This window comes from Lepidochelys kempii, chromosome 4 (genome assembly GCF_965140265.1).
Source record: "Lepidochelys kempii isolate rLepKem1 chromosome 4, rLepKem1.hap2, whole genome shotgun sequence".
Taxonomy (NCBI): Eukaryota; Metazoa; Chordata; order Testudines; family Cheloniidae; genus Lepidochelys; species Lepidochelys kempii.
Window position 1 is genome coordinate 16,602,476 of NC_133259.1, and position 26,878 is coordinate 16,629,353.

General features: G+C 41.8%; 1 protein-coding gene across 12 annotated transcripts in view; it reads right to left on the reverse strand.

Moving 5' to 3' along the window:
• Positions 1-6,530: 6,530 nt before the first annotated feature.
• SEC31A (SEC31 homolog A, COPII coat complex component) overlaps positions 6,531-26,878 on the reverse strand; it is a 69,738-nt gene continuing 49,390 nt past the window's right edge. For 5 of the 12 annotated variants that reach the window (XM_073340520.1, XM_073340519.1, XM_073340524.1 and 2 more), the window contains 7 exons: positions 26,423-26,761; positions 21,753-21,791; positions 19,801-19,856; positions 16,789-17,061; positions 15,017-15,136; positions 8,255-8,326; positions 6,531-7,143 (listed from right to left, as the gene is read on the reverse strand). In XM_073340520.1, coding sequence (XP_073196621.1) covers positions 6,964-7,143; positions 8,255-8,326; positions 15,017-15,136; positions 16,789-17,061; positions 19,801-19,856; positions 21,753-21,791; positions 26,423-26,761 — 1,079 coding nt within the window. In that variant the 3' untranslated portion in view covers positions 6,531-6,963. The remainder of the gene's footprint in view (positions 7,144-8,254; positions 8,327-15,016; positions 15,137-16,788; positions 17,062-19,800; positions 19,857-21,752; positions 21,792-26,422; positions 26,762-26,878) is intronic. The other 7 variants (XM_073340523.1, XM_073340526.1, XM_073340521.1 and 4 more) reach the window with 4 other exon arrangements.

Genomic DNA, 26,878 nt, shown 5'->3' on the forward strand with positions numbered 1-26,878 from the left:
TTAATAAAAAAATCCCTTTGTGATCCCTGATCCGGCTTCAGAAACAGAGTCAGAAGATTGGTGCTATTTAAAAAATGAGTAAGGGTTAACTCAGCTCCTGTTGGACTGCCTCACTTCACTGTTGTGGCCATACTCTGTCACAGAGCATAGTTTCTAGTTTGTTTACTTTTTCAATACAGTTCAACATGTTCACGCAAGACTACAAATATGTATGGAGTACAAACCTCTTCTGCTATGCTGTGTTCAACATTATTTTCTTGTTAGTTAATATCTTTTATTAATGTATAGATCCGCCTCTTATGCCCTGATTTAGCAAGGAATTTAAGCATGCGTCTAACATTTAGCATGCAAATAAAAGGCCTTGATCCAGCAAAGCATTTAAGCATTTGATGAACGGCTAGCACATAAGTAGTTCTATGAGCTTCGATGGAACCACTCACATGCTTAAAGTTAGGTATGTGCTTATGTGCCTTGCTGAACTGGGGTTTATCTTAGGATGCATTGACTTGTTAACAACCCAGTTAGGAGATGGATTTTGATGCAGGGCACAGAGCATTCACTTTGGGCCAAATTCTGCCATCAGCTATTCACTATCAATTCCCACTGGACTTCCTTGAGGATTGTATGTGTATATCTGATGGCAGAGAGTGGCCCATTGTGCTTCAGTATGTCTTTTACATGCAGGTTAAACAATTACAGAACATATATATGTGGTGAGGGTGACCTGTAAGCTGCCATGGATACTATTTTTGCACTATGCTATTGTTTTTGAAGGTGGAAAGTTAAAACCCAGTAAGCAACCGAATTTAAAGTAAAACTTAGGGGGCTATTCCTCGTGTTTATGTCCACAGCACTTATGCAAGGGCTCGAGTCTCACTGACATCAATGCTTAACTGTAAGCATATGCTTAAGTTCTTTCCTACTCAGCAAGTCATTTAAGCGTGGTCATAAGTTCCACTGATAAAGTGCCAAAGTGCCTTGCTGAATAGGAATGGAATTAAGCATGTACATGCAATTAAGCACAAGTTTACATGTTTTGTTTAATCAGGAACTATAGGATAACACAGCCCTCTTTACCATCTGACCAACAAAAAATGTATTTGTGAACTAACTGCATTGATAGAAGAAGAAACAATATTCACTGAGTCTGTCCAGTCATCAAACATGTCATTAGATTATTTACGTGTTCTCCATCGAAGCAAATGGGAACATTAGAGGCCGTGTGAAACATGAGCACTTCCATCTTGCTGAAAGAAGGGATGCAACAACATGGATCACGAGTGTGCAAATGAGTACCCACATTGTCAATTGCTCATGATCAACCTGATTACATGCACTATAAACAAAGCCACAAGAGAGAGAAAATGAGACCAAAAGGCACTGGGGTTTTCCAGGCCTGCTCCCATTCAAGTCAGTGGGAGTTTTGCTAGAATTGGGCCCCCGGTTTGTAACTATGCTCAAATCAAAAGCAAATGCAAGTTGGTTTCTCTCTCGGAGCAGAGCAGTAGGGCATGATCTAATTAAGAATGCACCTTGATTGCTCATTCCTACCTGCCCTGTATAATACAATGCCCCTTTGGAATAGCGATGCAAGCTTCGTATACCCCACAATGAATAGCACTGTTCTGGTGAAGCACAAAGTCTCTTCCCAGCTGAATGAACTGGGCTGAGGAATATAAAAAAAGCAACCTCCCCCAAAACAACTCAGTGTGAGGTGGGTAAACACTTTGTTTTTAATGTTCAAATGTTAGCTCAACAGAGCTTGAAAAGAGCAATTTTATGAGGTGTACTGGGGCAAAGCACATTTGCTTAGTGTGCTAATTAATTACCAACTAGAGCTCCGGAGGCAACTGAATCAGCAGAGAGTATATAATTAAACCCAGGTCTTTTATAGATGTATTTTAAATGTTCTTCTAGAATTCTCTGTCTGGAAAAATGCAAAGGAGAAGCAAGTGCCTGTTAAAGGGAATGCAGGAAGGTTACAGTATCCAGCCATCATGAAATCTCAGCACAGAGCTGTAAAAAATGTTACAAAGAGAATTATATTGATTTTTCTTTTCTTTTTTTAAATGTATCAGTTGTGATCCTAGCAAGTGATCTTAAAACATTGTTCAAAGACCTATGAACTCACTGAGTGACAGAGAAGGGAACGGAGACAACCAAAGGCCCTGATCCAGCAAAGCACTTAAGCATGCGATTAACTTCAATCACGTGAATAGTCCCCTTTACTTCAAATGTGTCAATGGAACCATTTATGTGCTTTCAAGTTAAGCACATGCTCAAGTGTTCTACTGGATTGGGGCCTAAATTCCCTTTGATGCACTGCATATTATGTATAAAATTACTTTAAAATAAAAAATTAAAAAAAATATTTTCCTTTGTTGGAAGATTACTGAAGTAGCCATGAGTTGTGTGCATTATAGCTCAGGCTGAGGATTGCTTCCATTCTGACTCCTCTGTTTCTGTTGCTAACATTCTCAAGCAAGTAAGTTTGGGATTGAAATTTGCTCAGAAAAGTATTTTTTTGTTTGCTTGTGAAAAGTCTGAGAGGAATTGATTTAGAGATTTTTGAATTATGGTTGCATGAAAAAAAGTCTCTTTCTGATCAGTAATTCTGTTCAGAGATAACAGAATGAATAGGAAAACAAACGGCTTGTTTTGTAGCTTTCATGAAGATCTAACAAAATTAGTAAGTGGGAAATTTTGTGCATGAACATTGGAGTTGTGCTCTCTGGTTCTCTTAATAACCTGGTCTTGGGGTATCTCAAAGATAAGAATGGCGGAGTTAAAAAGACACCCTGTCAAATACCTAATGCTCAGAGATATCACAAGCTCTAATTGCAACTTTTATTTAACTTTTAAAAACAACATAAATGTTGTATTAGATAACACGCACAAACATAGCTCCTGGCAGACTGGATCAGGTCAGCGGTTGATCTGGCCAGTATCCTGTCTTTGACAGTGGTCAGAACCAATGCTTCAGCGAACGGTGCAAGAAACATTGCAATAGACAGCTGCAGGATAACTAGTTCACAGTTTGTTCCTAACTCAAATAGTCAGAGAATGGCTTATGCCCTGAAGATTGAGGGTTTATACCCCGATCAAAACTCTCTTTTTTTAAAACGTTTACTATTCCAAAACTGGATAGTCTTGTTATCCATATAAATGTCCAATTTTTTTTTTAAAAAAACATCAAAAATCTGATAAACTTTTGGCTTTAATGATATATTGTGGTAATGAGTTGCACAGGGTAATTGAAAGAGAAATTAGAAAAAACTAAAAGAGCATAGAGCCTTAAAACTACCTAAAAAGAGACTGGATGCACAGACCTGGGTGAGCTGAGTTAAGGTTGGAAGCTCAATCTTCATGTTGTGCGCTTACATACAGAATGTTACAGGTTAAAACTGTGCTTTGTATCATTATTTGTGAAAATAACACAACATATGACGACAGGTTTCAGAGTAGCAGCCGTGTTAGTCTGTATTCGCAAAAAGAAAGGGAGTACTTGTGGCACCTTAGAGACTGAGAAATTTCTTTGAGCATAAGCTCAAATAAGCTGTAGCTCACGAAAGCTTATGCTCAGATAAATTTGTTAGTCTCTAAGGTGCCACAAGTACTCCTTTTCTTTTTACAACATATAATGAAAACCGACTTCACTTTAGTCCAATTCTAGGGCTTAGTCCTGCCCACAAAGCCTAGTCCAGCCTGAAAGCTTGTCTCTTTCACCAACACAAATGGTCCAATAAAAGATATTACCTCACCCACCTTGTCTCTCTAATATCGTGGGACTGACATGGCTACAACAACACTGCATAGTCCTGCACCAGTAAAGTTTTGTCACTGATTTCAGTGGAACCAGAATCTCACTGCTATGGAGGGAAAGCAAGAGAGATGCAGTAATCATCCTGTTTTAGCATTTAGGCTTGAATGCGATCTGCCCTTGCCTACCCTTTCTCTCTTTCTAATCAATGCTTAATGTGGTTTTGAATTGCTAATCCACATTAGATGTCTTTTCTGCAGAGTCATCCAGGACCAACATATGGTTGAGGAACAGGGAGCGGGGAAATAACTGATGTAGGAGGAACAGTTTCCCTGCTAAATTGTAAGCACAGTGCCAACCAGACTAATCAAATGGAATCATCTTACCGCTTGGGTCACCTGAGGCTCAAAGCACCTCAAGGGAGTTGAGGCTTGCTAGACACACAGTTTTAGAAGACAAATGCAGGCAAAAATCCAAGGACTTAAGCAACCATCCAACTACCAGGAGCCCCTGAGCGGAGGAGGCAAGAATCTGACTGTTCCACATTCTAGAACAGGATCAGGAGAACACCACCCCCATTTGATGGGAAGACATTAAGGATTAAATGGTTCCTCTCCCCTTTTTTCCTCCTAGGGGTCCAGTTTAGAATCTGTTCTTCTGACAGTAGGACCATTGTTACTAAGCAGCATGTAACAAAACCCATATTCCCAGTATGTATGTCAGGGAGCTCTGTTATCCCAAAAGTACTGAATTAAATATCTTATATAAACAGTGGACAGGATGGAAAAGCCATTGTGATTAAAAGATAACCCAAAACATTCCTTTGTAGGCCAGTCTTAGGAAATTCCCCAGGTAAAACACGGTAAACCTATGACAAGGATTTACAAGCAAGAAAGGTTTTTTGCTGAAGTATCCGTTATTTCTATAGTACTGTCAATAGACTCCACCTTACCTCCCGTCTGTTGCAAGGTGGTACTAGAAAATTCTATTAAAACTGCACATGCCAGTGAACTTTTCCCTCCCTATATATATGTAGATTTTGCACTGGCTAGAGAACGCTCTCTTTTCCAGGACAGGCTCCTCTTCTTACAGGACACATCCAGCTATCATAGGACAAGACTCCTCGTGCCAAAGTTTAAACGTTTTATTATTTTTCCCCACAACCTCTGGGATTTATTCTGATCTGACCACGCTGATGTAAATCAGAAGTAACTCCAGTGATATAAATGGGGTTCCAGTGAAATCTGGTTTCAGTGAGAAACAGGCAGCGCTTCATTGGCTTCCTTACACGAAAATGACCCTTTGCGTTTATAAACACCAGAGAGCGGTTTACTTGCTGGACATTCTTTGAAGATGGAAGCAGAAGGTGACTGATGAACTATCACCATGTTGTTTCCCAAACTGTTCTCATTGATAAAGTAGCAGATTTTTCCCATTAAATACATTTCTGTTCTATTTTTAGAAAGCTTGGGTCTCCAGCTTGGAGGACTGCTTAAGTAGAGGCAGGCTACTGACAAAGCCAGAATAGCCGTGCTGGTGATATGGTGACAGGCTAGCCGTGTAGTTTCACAATACCCACAACCGCAACTACAGCCTATGAAACAGAGCCTGTAACATGGGCTAGCCAGACTGGATCTGTGAGACTGTTCCCCACAAGAGGAAATGCCACATGATGCTGAACTGGGACACATCTAATCAGTCCATTTTCAGAGCTGATGGGAAATACTTACTCGACCATATGGTCCAAGAATCCATGGGTGGATGACTGACCAGCTTATTTTTCTCCCGGAGACAAGAAAAAGGATTCCTGAGCCTCATCACTCGGTTCTGGCAGTGCTGCCATATTTCATCTGTCTGCCACTATTCAGCCAATACAATAGCCCACTACAGAAGAATAGGAGGAGGATTATGTAGGTGCCTAATTATGGATTTAGGAACCTCACTTTTGTTGTCTATATTTAAAAGTCTCAGCATCTGATGGAGTGAAACAGTTCTCTACTGCAGCTCCTCAAGAGCAGTTTTGATAGCTTCTATGGGTCTACAGTCTCACAAACACAGGCTGTTGCGGGCATTACCTTTTAATGAGAGAGTCCAGTAATGATGGAATTGTCCTTACCACACTTATTTGCCACTCATGACACGTTTTTCAAATTTTAAAAACTCAAGTACCATTTTAAACAAAGCCAAAAATGGCATCAGTAAAGAACAAACACGCAAGAAACTTACCTGACTTGGTATGGGGCCAGTGGCATGGCAGCGGTCATGTCACAGCATAGTGCACGTCAGAGCACTGCAGACGTGAAAATGGCCACCTATAACTTCTAACATCAGGGGAATGCAAGAAAAGGTTTGCCTTTGTTTATGTGCTGAATGCCCACCTCTCTCTATTAGTTGCCTTAGCAACTTGTAATGATTTCAGATCTTTCAATGCTCTGCTAAGCCCTTCCTTGACATGTGAACACCCTGATGTAAACTTGGAATAGAATTGTCTTAATCCCTCTGTACCAGGACTTCCATAATGCACTCAACACTGAGAAAACATGTCTACGCCTCCCCAAAGTGATGGATAGCTCTCCCCCTGGCTCCAGGTTCAAATCTCAAAGCTTCATGTCATACAGACATGTTTTAATAAATTAACCTTTATTGAAAAGATCACATCAACCTTTATTTTTCTTATTTGCCCCAGTGCAAAATTAAGCTATTTAACATCGAATTGGAATAAACTGAATTGAAGGTAGCTTTAAAAAATGAATGACAAAATACACTTAAAAAGAGGATCAGACACTTTAATCTGGCGGATATGGAGGAATGGCAGGGGAGGTGGAAAGAATGTGTTATAAGGTCTGTCTGATACACAACCTACCAACAGCTTTTACCACACATTTCTGGATTAAAAACCACTGTTTAGTAGTACAACATGCACTTAAAATTGACACTACGAGGTGTAATCCATTAAATATACTGTCTGTAGACAGGAATCATTAGGGATGATAAAAGATTAAAATAAAAAAGCACCCGGGCTCAAATGCCATTCTAAAATGACACAGATCTGCAGGGATAGTGTCGTGCCATTGATCAGAGATCTACTGCAACATGCTATAAGGTCTGGTATTTGGTCCCCTTCTTGCACATGTTTTGCAGAAATGTACTTCTTTGAAAAAGTGACATCACAAGCTCTGCATAGGCAAGGGAGGGTGGTAACGTCAGACCCCCAGCTTATTGGCTTGGGTGAGGACGACTTTCAGTACTGGCATGAAGGCAGATGTCTCGCTGAAGTTGCTGGTGCTGACTATGTGGGTGTGGATGTTCAGTCCCTCTGTGTAGTTACGCGTTTCGATGCTCTTCGCAATGCTGTGCAAGCCGTTGATGATTGCTGGGGAGAGCTGAAATGAAGCCGAGGACACAGAAGGAAGTTCAGCAGAAGGAAAAACATCCAGTACGCCAAAGTCAGAAGACTGAATAGCCAAGGTCAAGCATCAAACCACAGTGCTGCTGTGGAACCTGGGTCATCCCTTGGAAAAGGTGCGGCAAAGAACTAAAGCATTTTGGACCTAAAATAAAGCCTAATGAACTCAATGGCCACCTTCTCATTGACCTCAGCTGACTTTGGTCAAGCCCTTTTACACCAGTGTTTGCTTTTCAGAGTGGAAGAATATTAACTGAATCATCAAAATACCAGAATAAGAAAAAATGCCTACAGAGCTCTTCTGGAATGGGGCAGAGGCTCAAGGCAAACTTGTATTCTGGGACATACAGCCAATTCCACAGATGGCTTTACACCACTATTACACCAGCATCTCCCTGAGTTCAGAGCACCTGTGTTAGTGATGACTACGAACAAGACACATTAATGGCTTTATTGTTATTTATTTACGTACATTAAGGTTTGTCTCCTCTTCTGGAAGCATCCCACGAGCAAGTGTCAACAACAAAAAGATTTATCACGAAAGAAAGAGGGTCTTATGGTTATGCCACTGGGGCTAGTGCTCAGCAGAACTGAGTTCGGTAGTTGGCCAATCCACAAAACTTCCTGTGTGACCTTGGACCACTCACTCAGTCTCCATGTGCCTTAGCTCCCCATCTGTAGACTGGGATGATACTTCCTCTGTCTGATTTATCTATGTAGACGGTAAGCTCTTTGGACCAGGGACTCCTACTATTGTGTGCTTTTAGCACAGTGGGACCCTGATCTCAGTCAGGGCCTCGAGGCACTACCATAATACAAATGCCATATAACTCCACCACATGCATGAAAAGTCTGCACACACTCACAGTGCCAATCATTCTAGGTAATGATTAATATGTGATAATTAAACCTATATCAATGCCATCTTTTCAAGAAAGTCTTAGAAATGCCTACAGCATAAGAACAACCTCTGCATTAGTATTCTACTGAAACGCTGTGCATCTAACCAATGATATAATATATATGAATGCAACATCATATGGAAAAAATATTCAAAGACAAAGTAATAAAAGAACAAAACTACTTACTGTCTGTTCCCTAAGTTTGTCATACAGAAACTCCAGGCGTTTGTTGGCATCATCTAACTTCCTCTTGGTTTGCTGAAGGGGAAAAAAAAGGAAGTGGAGCAGTACTAAGAACACAGTTCTGATTTTATAGTGAGAATATAATTTAGTCACAAGGGGAACTGTATAGCGAATGAACAGCAGCAACTAAGATTCCCTGATTAGCATTGTTTTCAGTAAGACTTTAAGCTTAGAATAAGGAAAAGTTATTTACTTGTTCCCATAATATAAGAACTAGGGGTCACCAAATGAAATTAATGGGCAGCAGGTTTAAAACAAATAAAAGGACGTTCTTCTTCACTCAGCGCACAGTCAACCTGTGGAACTCCTTGCCTGAGGAGGTTGTGAAGGTTAGGACTATAACAGGGTTTAAAAGAGAACTGGATAAATTCATGGAGGTTAAGTCTATTAATGGCTATTAGCCAGGATGGGTAAGAAATGGTGTCCCTAGCCTCTGTTTATCAGAGGGTGGAGATGGATGGCAGGAGAGAGATCCCTTGATCATTACCTGTTAGGTTCACTCCCTCTGGGGCACCTGGCATTGGCCACTGTCGGTAGACAGGATACTGGGCTGGATGGCCCTTTGGTCTGACCCAGTATGGCCATTCTTATGTTCTGTTCTTAAGCTGTTTGCTCAGTACCTTTTGCCATTGATTGAACTACGAAAGACGAAGACTAGGTGATAGTAGAAAGTAGCCAATCCCCACACCTAAGTTTCTGCCTACCTACTGTACTGCAGTAATACAGCACATGTGTAGTTTGTGAAACATCCTCAATGTTTTGGGATTTTAAAAAGTGACATACAAATATATAGTATAAATTTTCTTTTGCAGCTAACTGGGAAAACATGATTTCTGTTAAGTAAAAATAACGCTAAGATCAAAATATCCAGCCCAAGGAATAATTTTGTCCTGAGAGTTCAAGGACTGACAGTAATAAAAGACAAAAAACAAGAAATGAAATTCACTCATTTAAAACTTATTCTGACTGTATTTTAATGGCAAGGCTATTAAGAGTAAAAATAGGAACATGTGTAAACAAATTCTTACTGCAAGCAGGAAAAAACAAACAAACCCCAAGCTACAAAACATCTTTTGTGCCCATTGAGAGTTCTAATTTTGCAAAGACAGAAATTTATGGGTGCAGTGTGATCTTTTCTGCCACAAAAATGATGACATTTTTCTTAGAATAGCAAGTTTTCACCTAAGATAGATTCACGATTCCTGCCCAGGGTGTGGGGTGGAATTTCACTATGTTCCACCAAAAGTGGCACATTCATTAGTGAGATGGTGAATTTTCATCCCACATCATGTTTGTGAACAGCTGTGAATATGAAGTTTTGCACATGACTAATCAAAGTAAAAACTGAGAGCCCTCCAGCTGTAAACAGCACAGCACACACGCCGCTGCTAGTGAAACATGAATGAGGAGAGGCCAGAAGCATTGGAGACACCCAAGTTTGGTGAAGATCTTGGGATTCCTTCTTCCAGTGCAGTCTCAGGACCTTCTAGAATCAATAACTTCATTTACCAGAGAGCATTTCACTGAGTTATTGTATTCAGTAAAGCACTAACAGAGAGAGAATTAAAAGTTATATGGCTGTATTTCAGTAGAGATTTGAAGTGTGATGGATGGTTCAGATAAAGCAAGGTTATTTCAGATGGCAAAAGCTTCAAGGAGAATGTCATTACACAAGCACATTCTAGAGCTAGCGTGGCATAACCCTGCGTGGTATCCAGGGATTTAAAGACAAAAATGATTTCCCAAAATGACATGACAGGGTGAGAAAAGAGCCTCTTAGCGTGACCTCCCACATATAAGATTTTGTACCATTTGCCTCAAATCACTTGACAGCCTGGGTACTATCCTCTTTTTACAGATGGAGGAATTGACGCATAGAAGGATTAAGTGATGAGAATAACACCTGTGTTCAGCAAATGGCACAAAGTCACAACACAAGTCGGCAGCAGAGCTGCAAATAGTTCTACTGACTCCCAGTTCCCTGTTTTAACCACTAGACAACACTGTCTTTCATACCAAGTCCTGTATTTGTACATAGCCTGGTAGAGACTGCCCATGTGCTGATGATATCTATTCCTCAAATATACGGAAGGACTCATGACAGCTTTTCCAGCTACTGTGTCCAGGGAATGTTTGCTCTGCCCAAGAAAATCTGAGAGATTTTTAAAGAATTAAACAAACGACTGGGCTGATGCCCCAGAAAAAGTGACCTTTTCATATGCAGAAAACAAGAAAAAGTGAAGTGGTGTCAGAACGTGAACTGAATTTTCTTCAGGCCATTCTTACGTTTGCTGCCCAGAACGGAGAAAGTAGAATTATGGGAGCAAAAGGCCAGACTTCTTTATTGTATTTGACTTTTGCTCCCATCCCGCTGTAGAGAAAAGCATTGGGCAATCAACTGCTACTGAATAGTCACAAGTAGTATTCTGAAAACTATCAAAAGGAAAATGAAGGGACTCTTTCCCACCTCCCATGAAGACAACCTGTACAGATCTACCAGGAAATGGTTGGGATGAGAAACAAGAGGAGGAGGAAACAGACTATGATACAAGTTGGTATCAAACCAAAACTACATCTCCAGTTTAAATTTTAGATAGCGGTTCAGTAAATATGACACAAAGCCAATTTGTGAACAGTCCACTGAATGCTTACTACAAAGCCATTATTGTATTCCAGCACCAACATGTCAGTTTATATTAATAATGGAAACCTGTGTCTCTGTCACTGGTTAAACACATTCAGCATACAGGAGGCCAATAGCCACTCAATCTTCCTTTCATAACCTACTTACTGTTGGCACAAGCTGAGGAGTAAATATGATTCTTTACAGCTGCAGTGTTATTGACTCAACGCAAATCTCTCTCTTGGAGTCTCACCACTATTTCCATTGCTTACTTAGAAATGTTTGTTTTCTTTGGAATTGGAGTGACAACTCAGGAAATGCACTGAAGCTGTTAAAAAGATCATGGACTGGCACTTGCAGTAAATAAGCCAGGCACAGCTGTTGTACTTTACCGTAATAAACCACAGTAAAATGTTTCTGCAAAAGTAGTAGGGCTCTAGTCTAGTCTCTGTACGTTGCCACTAGAGGGCAGCATGATTAAACACTTGAGCAGATCTGAAATTCCATCCTTTAGAGCAGGGGTTCTCCAACTATTTTTGCTGGGCCTCCCTTTGAAAGTATTTCAGGCTGTGATGACCCCCGCTTCCTCCCCCATACCAAGCCATGCCACTCTTACTTTGGCGCAGCGCTGCCTTCAGAGCTGGGCGCCCAGTCAGCAGCCACCGCTGTCCAACCGCCCAGCTCTGACAGTAGTGCAGAAGTAAAGGTGGCAATATATCGACCCCCCCTACAATAGGCTTACAACCCCCTTTTGAATCAGGACTCCCAGTTTGAGAAACATTGCTTTAGACCGCAGTGGTCACATGGTATGGGAGGACATTGGCACAACCATCTATTACTACAGAGACAAGAGACACTGAATAAACCCAATGATTAAAAACTAAACAATACTTTTCCCCCTCTCCCCTTCTTCTGAAGCCTGTTTGTTATCATGACACACACGTCACCTTGTGACACAGAGGCCCATTGATGCCAATAAGTAAAGGGTTCTCTGAGCTGGGTCAGGAACTCCTAACAGGCCTGACAAACTCACTACACCTAACACATTGCTGCTGTATAGAATACCATGTGAGATCTTAAATGAAAGCCAGGATGATGCTGGCCAAGAATACCATTGTGAAGTGTGTGTACTCATTATATTTAAGAAGTTATGTCAATATGCTGAAAATATGTCCTTACAAGTTTGTGTCCAGATGTTAGTCCCCAGCAAAGGTGAAAAACTGGTTTAGCCAGACAAGGGATGTGTATTTGCATGACTGCTTAGGTTCATATATAGATTAAGCATGGTAAGCCAAACACAATGGGAGCTACACTTGGATTTCAAGTCAACGTATGGATGTGAAATAAACAGACCTGCGGGAAGACACCTTGGAGCCAGCTCCCCAAGAAGGAAATCTCAGGGGTCTCCCCATCTTTGGGGACAAAATAATGAGTTTTGGGAAATATACGGAAAAAACTAAAAGACTTTCTGTCATCTATTGACTGAGGAAACTGCTTAAAGGGCAGGAGGTATTCATGAAAACCAGTATCTGAGCTATGACTAAAACAGCTCTGTTAAAGACTGAATCCTTAGGAGAGAACAGATTCTTTCAAATAGGAAAAGGTGACCATCCATAAGTATAGACCTGGGATTGCATTTTATGTTTTCTTTTATTTGAAATCTATTCTTCTTCTTATCCTTGCTCGCTAGGTCTTAAAATCTTAACCTTCATTTAGAGGTCATAGAATCATAGAATATCAGGGTTGGAAGGAACCTCAGGAGGTCATCTAGTCCAATCCCCTGCTCAAAAGCAGGACCCATCCCCAATTAAATCATCCCAGCCAGGGCTTTGTCAAGCCTGACCTTAAAAACTTCTAAGGAAGGAGATTCCACCACCTCCCTAGGCAACGCATTCCAGTGTTTCACCACCCTCCTAGTGAAAAAGTTTTTCCTAATATCCAACCTAAACCTCCCCCACTGCAACTTGAGACCATTACTCTTTGTCCTGTCCTCTTCCACCACAGAGAATAGTCTAGAACCATCCTCTCTGGAACCACCTCGCAGGTAGTTGAAAGCAGCTATCAAATCCCCCCTCATTCTTCTCTTCTGCAGACTAAACAATCCCAGTTCCCTCAGCCTCTCTCATAAGTCATGTGTTCCAGACCCTTAATCATTTTTGTTGCCCTTCGCTGGACTCTTTCCAATTTATCCACATCCTTCTTGTGGTGTGGGGCCCAAAACTGGACACAGTACTCCAGATGAGGCCTCACCAATGTCGAATAGAGGGGGACGATCACGTCCCTCGATCTGCTCGCTATGCCCCTACTTATACATCCCAAAATGCCATTGGCCTTCTTGGCAACAAGGGCACACTGCTGACTCATATCCAGCTTCTCGTCCACTGTCACCCCTAGGTCCTTTTCCGCAGAACTGCTGCCTAGCCATTCGGTCCCTAGTCTGTAGCTGTGCATTGGGTTCTTCCGTCCTAAGTGCAGGACCCTGCACTTATCCTTATTGAACCTCATCAGATTTCTTTTGGCCCAATCCTCCAATTTGTCTAGGTCCCTCTGTATCCTATCCCTGCCCTCCAGCGTATCTACCACTCCTCCCAGTTTAGTATCATCCGCAAATTTGCTGAGAGTGCAATCCACACCATCCTCCAGATCATTTATGAAGATATTGAACAAAACCGGCCCCAGGACCGACCCCTGGAGCACTCCACTTGACACCGGCTGCCAACTAGACATGGAGCCATTGATCACTACCCATTGAGCCCGACAATCTAGCCAACTTTCTACCCACCTTATAGTGCATTCATCCAGCCCGTACTTCTTTAACTTGCTGACAAGAATACTGTGGGGACAGTGTCAGGTTCGTATTTGTTTTCTCTATAAAGAGATTGCCGTGCTGCGTTGTTATAAAGGATCTGATCCTGAGTTGTTCTAGTCCAGCTGTGCGTACTCTGTGCCTTCAGGGACAGCTTAGCTTGTAATTCCCGTGCGGGCCCAGTGACAAGGGCTAGATATTACGGAGGGGGATGCTGTTAGATGGGGCTCAGGGTGTGATTGTGACTAGCCCGCATAGAGGGGGTGGGGTTGTGGACACCTGGAAGTCAGTGCTTGTCTGGGGCCACAGGCTGTTGGTTTCAGGGAGCTGATCTACAGCAGGCATCAGGCAAAGCTGCTTCATGCTATGGGCAGGTGGTGATGAGGCACCTCACACCCTGAATACCCCTGGGGAGCGTCATACACTTATCAAAAATGGAGGCTTAATATGATCCTTCTGCCCGTCTCTCAGCTCGGATGCACAATAGCCTCAGCGAATACCCACCTCGGCATATGAGGTTTCTTGCTCCAGTTAGAGGAATGGGCTAAACAGACAATGACATGCCAAATCAGATTAGCGTAGCTCCTACCTTAAGGGGGCGGGTTTAGTATGAAGAGAGGCAGAGGAATCCTTTTCTCCTAAACAGAAATAGAGTGGGGATCCCATTGCTCTCCACCCCCGAACCCAGACCAGAGCTCCAGTTCTTCCAGCCAGAAGGGAGCCCAACGATGCCACTAATACCATGAAAGGAATTTGCCCTTGTGGACAGAAGGAATTCCTTCCTGCCTTTCTCCCGGAAGCAGTGCTCTATCTAGGCCTACTTATCCAGCGACAAGGTGACCCAGACCTGGAGCCATGTTTCCCGTGTGGTGGGGCAGATCGTTAGCACTAGGTCACAGAGCTAGTAAAGATTTGAGGTGGAATCCTGCTCCTGCTGAGGTCAATGGGAGTTTTGCCATTAACATCAACGCGGCCAGGATTTCATCACCCTTGATTCTTTGTTTCCCATTTGAAATGCCTGTGGTGCTTTGCTGTGCTGCTGCTGAGCGGCTGCCACGTTCCGTCCCCAGCGTGGCTGCCTCTCCATGGTGCACGTGGGTCTCTGTCTACAGTCTGTGTCTGCTTTATGTCTGTAAAGTGCCGAGGGATCCCTTGGGCCAGAAAGAGTTAAAACGAATGAGAGACTTATCACTGGTTAATGCAGCCACCACGGTGTACATCGAATTAAAATTATAGAGTGCTGCTCCACTAATGGATCACCAATGCAAAGACCTACTGGATCTGTGGCAGACGACAGGCATCTCTGGATCAGAGCTTCAAATGTGGTCTTCAGAATAAGGTGCTCATCAGGAATAGGCTTCTTTGTAATCTTCTCCGCTGGCAATGACTGCACATGCTAAAGAAGAGAAGATGGGGTGTTAAAGTCACTTTGGAAACTCCTCGGGAATTGTAGGTACTCTATCATTGTTTCTTAAACTCATCACAAGTTACTAACAATCTGAGCACGCTCACTCGCTCCTCCCTTCCATGCCTGCGGAGCTGAGATCACTGAAGAGGCAACATTAGCAGTGTCTCAGTTGGGGAATGCATCTGATATCTCTTCTTCAGCAGCAGCTGTGAAAAGCAGGGTAGTCGCAGGGAGAAGCGACTCGATTAGCCTGACTGCCTGGCTCAGGGTAGTAGCAAGTGCAAAGCAGCAGCAACTAGGTGTTTATGGTTATAAAGTGACAACCTTGAATGAAGATGGCGGATACAAACCCCATGATGCTCTTTCAGCTGTGTAAGATCCTGCTACTCATAGTGAGATGAACACCTCCTGGCATTAGTCTTGTTCCGGTTTGGGGAAAGGGGACGAATGCTCTGAGGTTGGAGTTGGTCAATATAAACAAAGGATGGGTGGGAGAAGGACACAGGACGTGCCTGTAATAACTGATTTATAATTTATGTCCAACTGGTTGCTATTGCATTGTTTGTCATGATTACCAGGGGTTAATTCCAGCAGGAGTTCCTGGCATCTCTGCAGGAAAGGGGATGATGGCTTCAGGTTGCCCCATTCACAGATACCAAATGAGACAGGCATCGCTACCTATGACCAGGTTGAGATCAACCGTCAGGAGGGGACCCAGTATGGGAGGTACTAATCTGTAAGCCAATGAAGAGGTCGTCAGGCAGGAAGCTGGAAACAAAGAACCTTCGGACTGACAAACAGAGATTCTAAAGCACGGGGAGGAAGACACAGGGATCATGGGAAGCAAAGTGAACCCCAGCCCCCAGAAGTGGGGGTGCCTGGGAGAATCTAGGTCAGACAGATATGCCTGTAGATTTGTTGTGTTAACCCTCCCGTTCCCTTGTTATGCTTGGCCGTACTATTAAAGTTACACAATACTTTGGTTTGTCAAAGCTGTACTGGGTCTCTATATTCACACTGGTCACAGCTGTGAAAGAAAGGCTGCTGGCAGCCAAATTTAGTCAGGCCTGCTCAGCCATCACGGTTGGTGCACAGGAGGCCGCAGCCCACCCTCTTGTCTGAGAGTGGGAGAATCATGAGATTCCACCCTGGAGACCTAAAGCCTTGAGGCCTAAAGTCTGAAGGGGTTGCATTCAGAGAGACCACTGAAGGGGCAGAGGTGCAGATAGCCTTGAACCGTGAGACGGTTTAGTCGATTTTGCCTTCTCTCTCAGCCTCTCTCTGGATTTGTCTACATGAGAAAGATGTACTGGTTCAACTTAAATTGGCTTTTATACCCATTTAAACCGTGCAAACCCCCATGTGCACATTCTTACTTCAGCTTAAGAGGGGCTTATTTCAGTTTAACAGAAACCAATTCCCAATCGACTTATGCTAAACCAAAACAAGAGTGTACACACAGCCTTTTGAATCAGTTTAGTTAAACCGGTGCAACTTTCTTGTGTCGTTGAAGCCTAAGATGAACAGAGAAAGTTCTCATTCTGTGTCTGTTCCGTGCCTATCACAATGAGTCCCCAATCCTGGATGGGGGGGTTAAGCACTACCGGAATACAAAACAACATCAACTTAATTGCCATTACCTGTATGGCATTGCCAATTGGAGCTCCTGGTGCCCCCTCTGTACTAGTTTTTGAGACAGCTGGAGGCACGACTGCCTGCCCCAGAGGCTGCTGAATAGGCTGGAACGGGTTTTGTAAAATGGGCTGCCCTGATGGAAGATGCGAGGGCTGAAACGCAGCCTGGGCTGCTGGTGGCAGTGAAGCGGGCGGCTGCTGCATCTGGGATTGTGGATCCAGCAGAGGGTTCATTATTGGGGATGTGATGGGAACAGGAGGCATGAAGTGATCAGGTGTCTAAAGAAAATCAAACAAGAAGTTTACCATGCCTTCTCTGCTCATTATTTCCACAAAAAGGGCTGTATTGTACTAACCCTGTCTTTCAAACATGATGTACCTGTAATACAGAAATGTAGGAAACAATCCCTTTCTCCCATCTCCTTATACATTCTGACTTATGACATAAATTGACATAAGTTGTACAAGTGACAGATAACAAGTACATAAAAGGTTTCAGAGTAACAGCCGTGTTAGTCTGTATTCGCAAAAAGAAAGGGAGTACTTGTGGCACCTTAGAGACTAACCAATTTATTTGAGCATAAGCTTTCGTGAACTACAGCTCACTTCATTGGATGCATACTGTGGAAAGTGTAGAAAATCTACTACACTAGATCTTCTACTACTGCTAGATCTTCTACACTTTCCACAGTATGCATCCGATGAGGTGAGCTGTAGTTCACGAAAGCTTATGCTCAAATAAATTGGTTAGTCTCTAAGGTGCCACAAGTACTCCTTTTCTTTTTGCAAGTACATAAAAGGTCTCTGTTCTAAAAATCTTACAATCTAAAACCCCAATCCAGCGAACACTTACACACATGCTTAACTTCAAGCCAAAGGGCTCGTCACCAACTGGAAAAGCATGTGATTAAGTGCGTACAGGATTGGGATCTACAGGCAGTAGTGGGTACCACATAGTAGAAGACACTCTAGAACTCACAGAGTGGCATACAGTCATTACAACGTGGCGTTTTACTTTCAAGAAAACGAAAGTGTAAGTGAGAATGAATCTCAGTTAATAGCAGAAAATTAACTCCCAAATATCCAGATTATTTAATGATAGCATTACTCAGATGGGAAATAGTCTATGAATACTTCATTTCTTATTGCTTTTTAATCTGTGTTTATATTTTAAGATCTTATTTGCAAGAACAGTTTTTTATTCTCATCTGTAAAGCGCCTACCCCACAGCTGGCACTATCCAAACAATACATCTTTCAAATGAGAGTCAAGCCTCTGGTAAACAGATTGCTATTAAGCCCAATTATTAATGCAGTTCAGAACTAGTGCCTAAATGTTTGTATGTACATACGCACAAAAGGCCACAAACGTGAGAGAGAGAGTTTGGGAGAGGAAAGAACAGATGACTAAATGGGATGCTGGCTTCTGTTACAACTACAATAACGTGAAAAACAAACCACAGTTAGACTTTCCACACTTTTTAAGGGTATTAAAGGAAACAACAAGAAAGTCCAAGATGCTAAGTGTAGTTCTGGTTTAATGAAACTGTAATTATGGCTGGTTGCTTGTCATGGCAAAAGACATGTTTTGGTCACAGCAAAAAAAAGCAAAAGTCACAGTTTTAGCTATAAAAAAGAAAATCATGGCCCTCACTGTTTTAATTAATAAATATTAAGTCATTAGTCATGGGAAATTATAAAAAAGGCTTGTTTGGGGGGAAAATGCAAAATATCCTTTATTTTATGATAAAAATTGTTTTAAAACCATTTAACAATATTTAAGTAATAGTTTAAAAACCATTAAGGAACGCATACTCTATTATACTGAAAATACACAGGAAATAAATCAGTGCGTAAATATTCATAATGGAAGCTTGGCTGGTACCAATTCGGGCAGGGTGACAAAGATCATGACTTTTTATTGAAATAACTCCCAAATCCTAAAGATCAGGTTGTGTAACAGAAGCCAGGGTTATGACCAAAACATTCCACAACAACAAATCCAATTAAAAAGACAGCATTTTCTAACCAATTTTTTTATTAATTTATCATCAGGGCGTTATCCAGACTGGTATGCTTCCTCCTCCTCTTTGAGAGTATTAACCCGCTCTAAAAGGTACCCCAGACTGACAGCTTTGGACACCAAAGCCCTGACTTTGTCATGTACAGGAACAGTGCAAGCTTCCTCAACTCCATCCTGCCAATGATGTTTGGTAATCCTGACCTGCACAGACAAACTCCAGGGGTTACTAGTTACTGTAGTTTTGTCTCCATGTACATTCACAACCTTATTCTGTGTGCTCAGACTGCCATGAAGAACTGGACAGATCACCACTATCTGATTTCATGTGGGCCACTACGACAGAATTTTGATCACTGCAAAATGTTCCACAATGAACCCAGAGGCTAGAATTAAAAGGCTCATTCTACCCTAATAAAAGTGTCCTGAGCTCCTCACTCCTGCCGTCTATGCTGGTCATGCTGCATTTTCCCACCCAGACTCTTTGATAAAGGTGAAGTTTTATATCATGGTCTCTCATCGTGACACTTGTCATACCATTAGTAAATACCAGGGGCCAGATCCTCAACTTGTGGACATTGTTGTAGCTAAAGAGAAGGTCAATGGAGCTATGACAACATACGCCAGCTCAGAGTCTGGCCCTAGGGAAAACATTCACAATTCACCTGCTTTTCTGCAAATAACAATGGTCCGTAGTACTTTTGTCCCAAACTGTGACCACCGATTATTAACAACAATTTTCCCAAGAACTCAGCCTCCTTTGGATGCATATTTCAGGGTGTTTACGAATGTATTTCAGGAGATAATATATGCTGAAAATTTACATGTCTTCCTTCCCTTTAAACACAACTTTTATTCACAATGCTATTAAATTGCTGTTTGATGATAACACTTCATTTTTTTCTTCTTCCAGCAATGTTTTTCATAACATTTAGTTAAGATACTGCTTTTTAAAATGCATCGTATGCAGTTTAGTGGGATACCAATCTCATACAATACCTTCTTCTTTGTAATTCTGTTCAAAGCAGGAGGATCATTCCAACCATTTTGAGGTCCTATAACAAAAAAAGGCAACATTAATCATTTGTTAGAATCCTAGAAGTTGGGGAATAGACCTATTTGCCACACTACACCTCCAAATTACTGCTCTAGCAACATCCAAAACTCTTAAGCAAGGCTGGCTCTGTGCCATAGTTGTAAAACTGGTGGTTATGTGACCTGATAACCAAAGTCTTGGTTCTCAGATCTGCTACTGCACCACTAATATTCATGATGGTAGAATAACACATCCCTTGTGCTAAGCAGCAAGCCCTGCAGTTCTTTACACTGAAAGCCCGTTCGCTGTATCTGCCTGAGAGAGGTTACTTTCTTTACAGCTAAGTTAGAATTTGACCTAGTCATCTTGAGCTTCCCCTCCTGTATATAATATAAATCACCTGAATGCATTAAATTAAATTCCTCGTAGACAACATAAAAAACAAACTACCAACCATCCCAAGAGAGCAACATTGCACTGCCAAACCTTCTGAATTTTGGCAATGTTGCAGGCAGAAACACAGTTAGGACCACACAGCCAAAGTATGTTAACATAGTCTCTCAGTTATCTATGAAGGTTTCACTATATCTGTTTGTAACAAAACAAATTAGACCATTTGCCGGGCAATTCTGTTTGCACAACTATGTTAACATTATGATAAAAGTTAATCAACAGTGGGCACCTCAGAGCAGTTTGGAAAAAAGCAGTTCATGGGCACTGAATTCTGCTTAAGACATTTTCTGAGAGTTGCTCCTCTGCTTTTTTGTGACGCATGTTTACACAGCAACAAGATGTGTTCTCCAACAAGAACAGAAGGAAAACAGAGAGGATACTCCAAGTGAAGAATAAACATCAGTAGGACTCTTAAAATCCTAGGTCACATTCACCCGTGCGTGCGCTCAGTCTAGAGATACAAGGCAGTCATAAACCAGGTTTACCCAGCCAGTTAAATAACATTTGTGGTCGTGTTGGGTCACAAAAGCAGAGTAAAGCTGCCTGAGCAGACTGGTGATTCTGGCCCCTTGCATTCAGGCCAATGTCGTAATAACGAGGAAAGAGAAATACAGAATATAGGTTATCTGAGCAGAACTGTTTCTAATAATTTTTTCAGTGGTTTTCATGACAAATCAGCTCATTAAAAGAAAGCGTTTTCTGTGTACTTGCAAAATTTGCAGTACAAAGCTTAGATTAGTGAATTAAAAATTGTTCCAGTATTTCATTATGCACATTTAATAGGGGCCACTGTATTAAAACTCAACATTAATGCTGCTTAAACTGGGGTAATGAGGATTTATTGTTCAAAGCCACAAAAAGCCAAAAGAAAAAAATTCAATGGACTTTTTCACCACAGTGTTTTTGTCTTCGTAAACTATGAATTCATGTTCACACAGTGGACTGTGTTACTTCAGTACAGACTTAGCTGGACTCTAAATTTAACAAGCACTTGAGAGTTTTGTTAAACAAGTTCCATACCCAGCATGCCTGTAATACCTTAAAGGGGCCTATTAAACAATTACTTAAAAACCTTCTTGTTAACCAAAACTCAGTCATATCCCCTGACCAACGAGAACATCAGGTATCATGTCCCCTAGCTAGCTGGCACATCAGTTTTCGTAAGATTTCAGATATGGAGAGCCTGGCTTTTGTAGCACAGACTATGACATCAATTTGTTTTAGCATTACTAATACTGGTAATAATTTTATAGAATTCAGTTAAAATGCATCAACTCATTTCTGTGGTTAAAAATTCCAGTTCTGGTATTATTTATGTTCATTAGGATATTATAAAATTTGATTCAATTAAAATTGTATTGACAAAGAGCGTTGAATTTAGTGTACTATGAGGGTCACATGCATTCCATTAATTTCATATGGTGGCTTAATTGATTTCCATGTTATACTGTAGCTAGTTCACCTTGCAGGGTAGAGGTCTGGTCTTGAGAAGACTGATTTTCTGTAGATAAAATGCAAAAATAACTAAGGCGTTTAAAAAAAGTAAACATACCCTAACCTGTAATTATTTTTCTCATTAGCTATTTCATTTCAGTAAGTGTGCAAAACTTGAATTTTCATCACCTGACAAAAATATCTAATAGAATTAAATAGCCAGTTTAATGACAACATTAATTAGTGCTATATGCTGCCCCATCAACCCTGCAGAATGACTTTCCTCTGCCCTCCCAAAACATGAGTCTGACTCCTTTCCCATTTAGGATGTCATCATTTCAAGTGGCTCCTAATAACTGTTGCAGAATCCTGACTTACTTTTGTTATCAGGCCAACTGAACCAAGAGACTACTCATCAGAGACAAAATTCCCTCATCACAATGGCTTCCACTCAGGAAAGCATTTAAGTATCTGCTCAAAGGGCTAGACTTCAGTAGGACTTCAGCACATGCTTAAGTGCTTTCCTGAATCAAGACCTGTATGATTATTTTGTATTTATACTGTGTGTCAATATCACATTTGTTATGATAGGAGCGTCCCACAGAAATATAAAGCAAGTTCCCTGCCCTAACTGAGCTGACAATCCAAATAACATGACACAGCAAGATATTTTACATCACCTACAAGGAAAAAGGGGAGCACTAGACAGCTATTCTACAGTATATTTAAGATTTGTTAGGCACCATCTGTCATTAACCCTGGTTTTTAGAGATTTATAATCCTTGCACAAACGTCTCACTGGACTGAGACGTGCAGTATCATAACCCCAAAAAAGAAGGAATACTGTGCAACACTAAAAATCACTTCATGCTTAAGATGGATGCCACAGATAGGTTTCTTAAACATCTGCTGTTGTGAAAGTCCAGATGGTTTAAAATGACATTTGAAAGCACTTACTTTCTAATATGATCTTATTGATATTGCTTAGCCTACCAATTTTTACTTTTTCCGTAAAAAAACTAATGGAAAAAACTGCGCGTGGAGTTCTAGCTTTTCTACCTGCATCTTCAAATGTCGCTGGCTTACTGCATATATCCTTTAATCTTAACGCATGAGATTTTTATTTTTATTTATTTATTTTGAATTAATAAAGTTTAAAAAGAAAAACAACCCACATCAAAATGATATTAAGATCCTGGATTACAACATATGAAAGCACAGAAATTCAAAGTCAAGGATCAAACCTCCATTACTAGGCATAACCATCCTGTTTGCTTAAATTAATACACTTTGGTAGACACTAAACATCATGGATTGAATAGAGACACTGGATTTATGGTTTATTACAACAATCTATACTCCACTAACAACCCCCCACCCAGCTGCTCCCTGCCCCCACTTCCTTTCCTCCCTATGACTGGAGGGGTGTTAATGGGCCACTTCACCTTGAATGGTCCCTTGAAATGTGCATTAACTACTTATGCTAAACAATCTGTTCCACCTTGTATTTCGCTGTGACTCCGATAAAGGGCAGGTCTACATACATACAACATGCTGCATCGGCGCAGCTGCGCTGCTAAAGTAAAGATGCTCCTACGCCAACTGCAGAGCTTTTCAACGCAGCACTATACACGGGGGGCGGGGCAGATGAGGTCGGTATCACTACGTCGCTTAGGGTTGTGGATATTTCAGATGCCTAAGCGACGTACTGATATAGGTCTGTAGTGCAGACTTGAAGAAGAGCTCTATGTAAACTTGTCTCTCTCACCAACAGAATTTGGCCTCATAAAAGATATTACCCCATCCACCTCGTCTCTCTGTTTGCACCTAGACATTTGGAGGTATAGCTATGACCTTCACGTTGGCTTTATGTTTTCATGTACTTAATATAATGGTGACATACTGAGAGGCCTTTTTCACTATGCCGTGCAGCTTCTGTGAATAGTGTTGGTGGCTAAGGCACGGTAAGTACAGTCTATTTATCAAGACTACTCTGAGGGGATGGAGTTTGAACAGACTATAGATTGTACTTTCAGCATTAAAAGAGCTTTAAAAAGCAAGTTTTCCCTCTCTGGTTGGTACAGTTTTCTGAGAGAAATGATCTAACAACCTGAGCAGAACAGTCTGTTGAAGGTTCCCTGAAACATCTTTTTTACAAAGTTCCCTCAATTGCAGCAATATGGTTCCCACCTAGCAGCCCATCCCTGTGCAATAGAGCAATTCAGCACTTAAGACGCAATGGGACTAAGCACGTGACTAAAGTTAAGAATGTGCTCAAATGCTCTGGTGAATAGGGATGGACTTAAACACACACTTAAAGGCTTTGGGGCACTGGGGCCTCAGTGCTGAAATCTGCTAATAATCAATTAAAAGAATTTTCAACACCCAAGTTTAAAAGTTTTAAACTTTACACCAGATCTCCCCCCTTACTAGCTACTGGGACAAATTCAGCCGATATTGCTAATGTTGACAGAACTTGATAAAAACAAGTATAGATAACCTTTGAGCAAAAAGTGGAAACTGAAAGTGACCCATTTTACAGTGCTTGTTATTAAGGCTGGAAGCTTCTACAGTGCATAAGTGAGAGCTGTACCCTACTTTGAAAGAGCCATATGGACTATATTGCTTAAACTTTTAACACAAGAAACTTAACAGGTGACAGATCTCTCAACTGCATTCTAGTGACCCATATATAATAGTAAAATGGATTAGAGAGAAAACTGTTAAAGCGGTTTCCTGCTACTTGCATTTTTTGGAAGGTACAGGAGCAGTGCTGTCTGCATTACAGTGTGCTGCTTTGCTTCTGCAAGGCTAGGAAACTTGGAAGCAACTCCCGCTCCACCCGGTACACTAATACCTCCTCCTTGTGGTGTACACCATACTCACACAAAGATGGGGAAGGGTATCCAACTGCCTCATCAAGAAAAGGAAAGGAGAAGGTATTCTGTCCGTTTGTAGAACATATGGGATATTAACAGTCTCAACAGGATGCACCCTTTGGGAAGACACATCCCTACAATGTTAAACAATGCTGCCCAGGCTGACAGGCCCCCAAAACTGACTCCACTCTTCCCTGGACAGAGTGGACATTTTTCTCCTAACGTGTGTGCGTTAATGTAATACTCGTGAAAGGACCTGGAGCCACAGCCCGGGAGACAGCAGTCCTGTTTATCCAGAGAACAGGCACAGTCAGGGTAGGGGCAGAACCAGCTTCAGATAAATGCAAGTAACACCCATGTGCCCCGAGCCACCCTTTCGAGCTCCTCCTGGTCAAGGGTGCCTCATTCCTGACCCAGCTTGACTGCTCAGAGGACAGATCAGCTTCCACATCCATTCAAACCATAACATCTCTGATGAGATGGACAATAATGTGGCCAATTAGTACCAAGTGGATCTGAGCTTTTTGTGTTGGGGACACTTGTCCATTGGAATGGACCAAGACCAAATACACTTCACATCGATCAACAAACAGCGTCAGCCTTTCAGTTGCTACCAACTTGGGTTGGATTCCAGCAGGCAACCTAGAGGCTCTATAGCGCATTAACAATGCTCTGAGCAAACCATTTCCCCACCAGAAAAGACATTTAAAAGAAAGTCCAATGGTTTGGTCTCAGAGCCCATTAACAGGACACTGTCCCTTTAAACAACAGACTCCTTGCCCAAACACAGCCCTGTTTTCCATCTGCTGCATTACTCCCTTATCCCCTTTGCGTTAACAGGGTAGAGCTAAAACAATGTTTAAATCAGAATTCCTCACACTCATGTATACATCAGGACCAGAAATGCTGTTTAAAAGTTATCTGAGGAACAAGTGACATTAATAAAGAGATAGGTCGAGCATCATGCAGGTCACTAAAGCAGCTCAAACTGTAAACAACAGTAAAGGATGCTTGAGTCCCTCTGTTTCTCACCACGCTGGCAGACTCTGTTATCATGCACACTCAAACATGCTCTTGAGTTCTAGCAACAGACACATGCTATTTTTGTTTGTTTGTTTATCTTATAGAAAAAACATGCCATTGAAGTGTTTCTAAATAATTTGTGGTTCTCTTTCAGGGCATTCATAAGCACAGTAATCCCATCACAGCTGATGATTAGGAAAACAGAGCTAATGACTGCATCTCCGTGAGGCTATTCAGTAGAAAGGGCTTCCTATATTAAATCTGATCCAACACTGGGCTTGACCTTCCTTTCATTTATAGATGTGTGTGACTTGGGGATGAAACTACTGAGAAGTTATGCTAGCAAAAATGGTGCGAGTAAGAAGAAAACCAAGCTCACTGCATCCATGATATTTGCTCATTTTTAGGTACTGGTTCACCAACCACGTAGCAATTTTGGCTCTGTCCACACGATAGTTAAAATTGTGCCAGCATCAATTGCACAGGAATACTGTTCTAGCATGGCTCCTCTGACTAGGGCAGACAGAGATTCTTTTTCTGTAGCACAGTGTGACTCTCAGAAGATCTCTGCACACATTGATCAGGGAATCAGAGCTATTATGCTAGCACCGTTTCAGCTGTAGTGGACAAGGCCTTACAGCTGTACTATGCACAGAAAGGATAATGCCATTTTTAGAAACACTGTGCATTAACCCTAAAATGCAGCCAAATTTTATATTATTAATAATTCACCAGAACACACAAACTACAACAACAAAACCTCACATAAGCAAAATAACTCCTTTCAAGCGCAGACCTGTTCTTTGGGATGCAGGAAGCTCATTGGTTGCAGGCAGAGTACCTGTTGGTCCAGTAGACAGTGCATAAGCCACAGAAGTTGCTGGAGCTCCTGGTCTGCCATGCTGGAAGGATGCACCAGAAGGAGGAGTGGGGAAAGAAGAGCCAGGATTCAAGCTTGCTGGAGAGGGTTGAGGTTGTCCTGGGTATAACTGAGAGGGCACGGAATGGGGAGAAGCAGGAGGCATATAGGGAGGGTTAGCGTAGGAGGTTGAAGCAGGAGGAGCAATAGGTTGTTGAGGCTGATAGAATGCTGGTCCCCCCGTTCCAAAAGAATACTGCTGTGTTGGCTGATAAGCTACATAGGGGGAGAAAAGGGAGAGGTTTTGTTAGTAACATTATTAGAATAGGAGAAAGCTACTATCCTCTCCAGTTTTTATGCCCCATTCCCTCTTCCTAGCTACCAAGGATCACA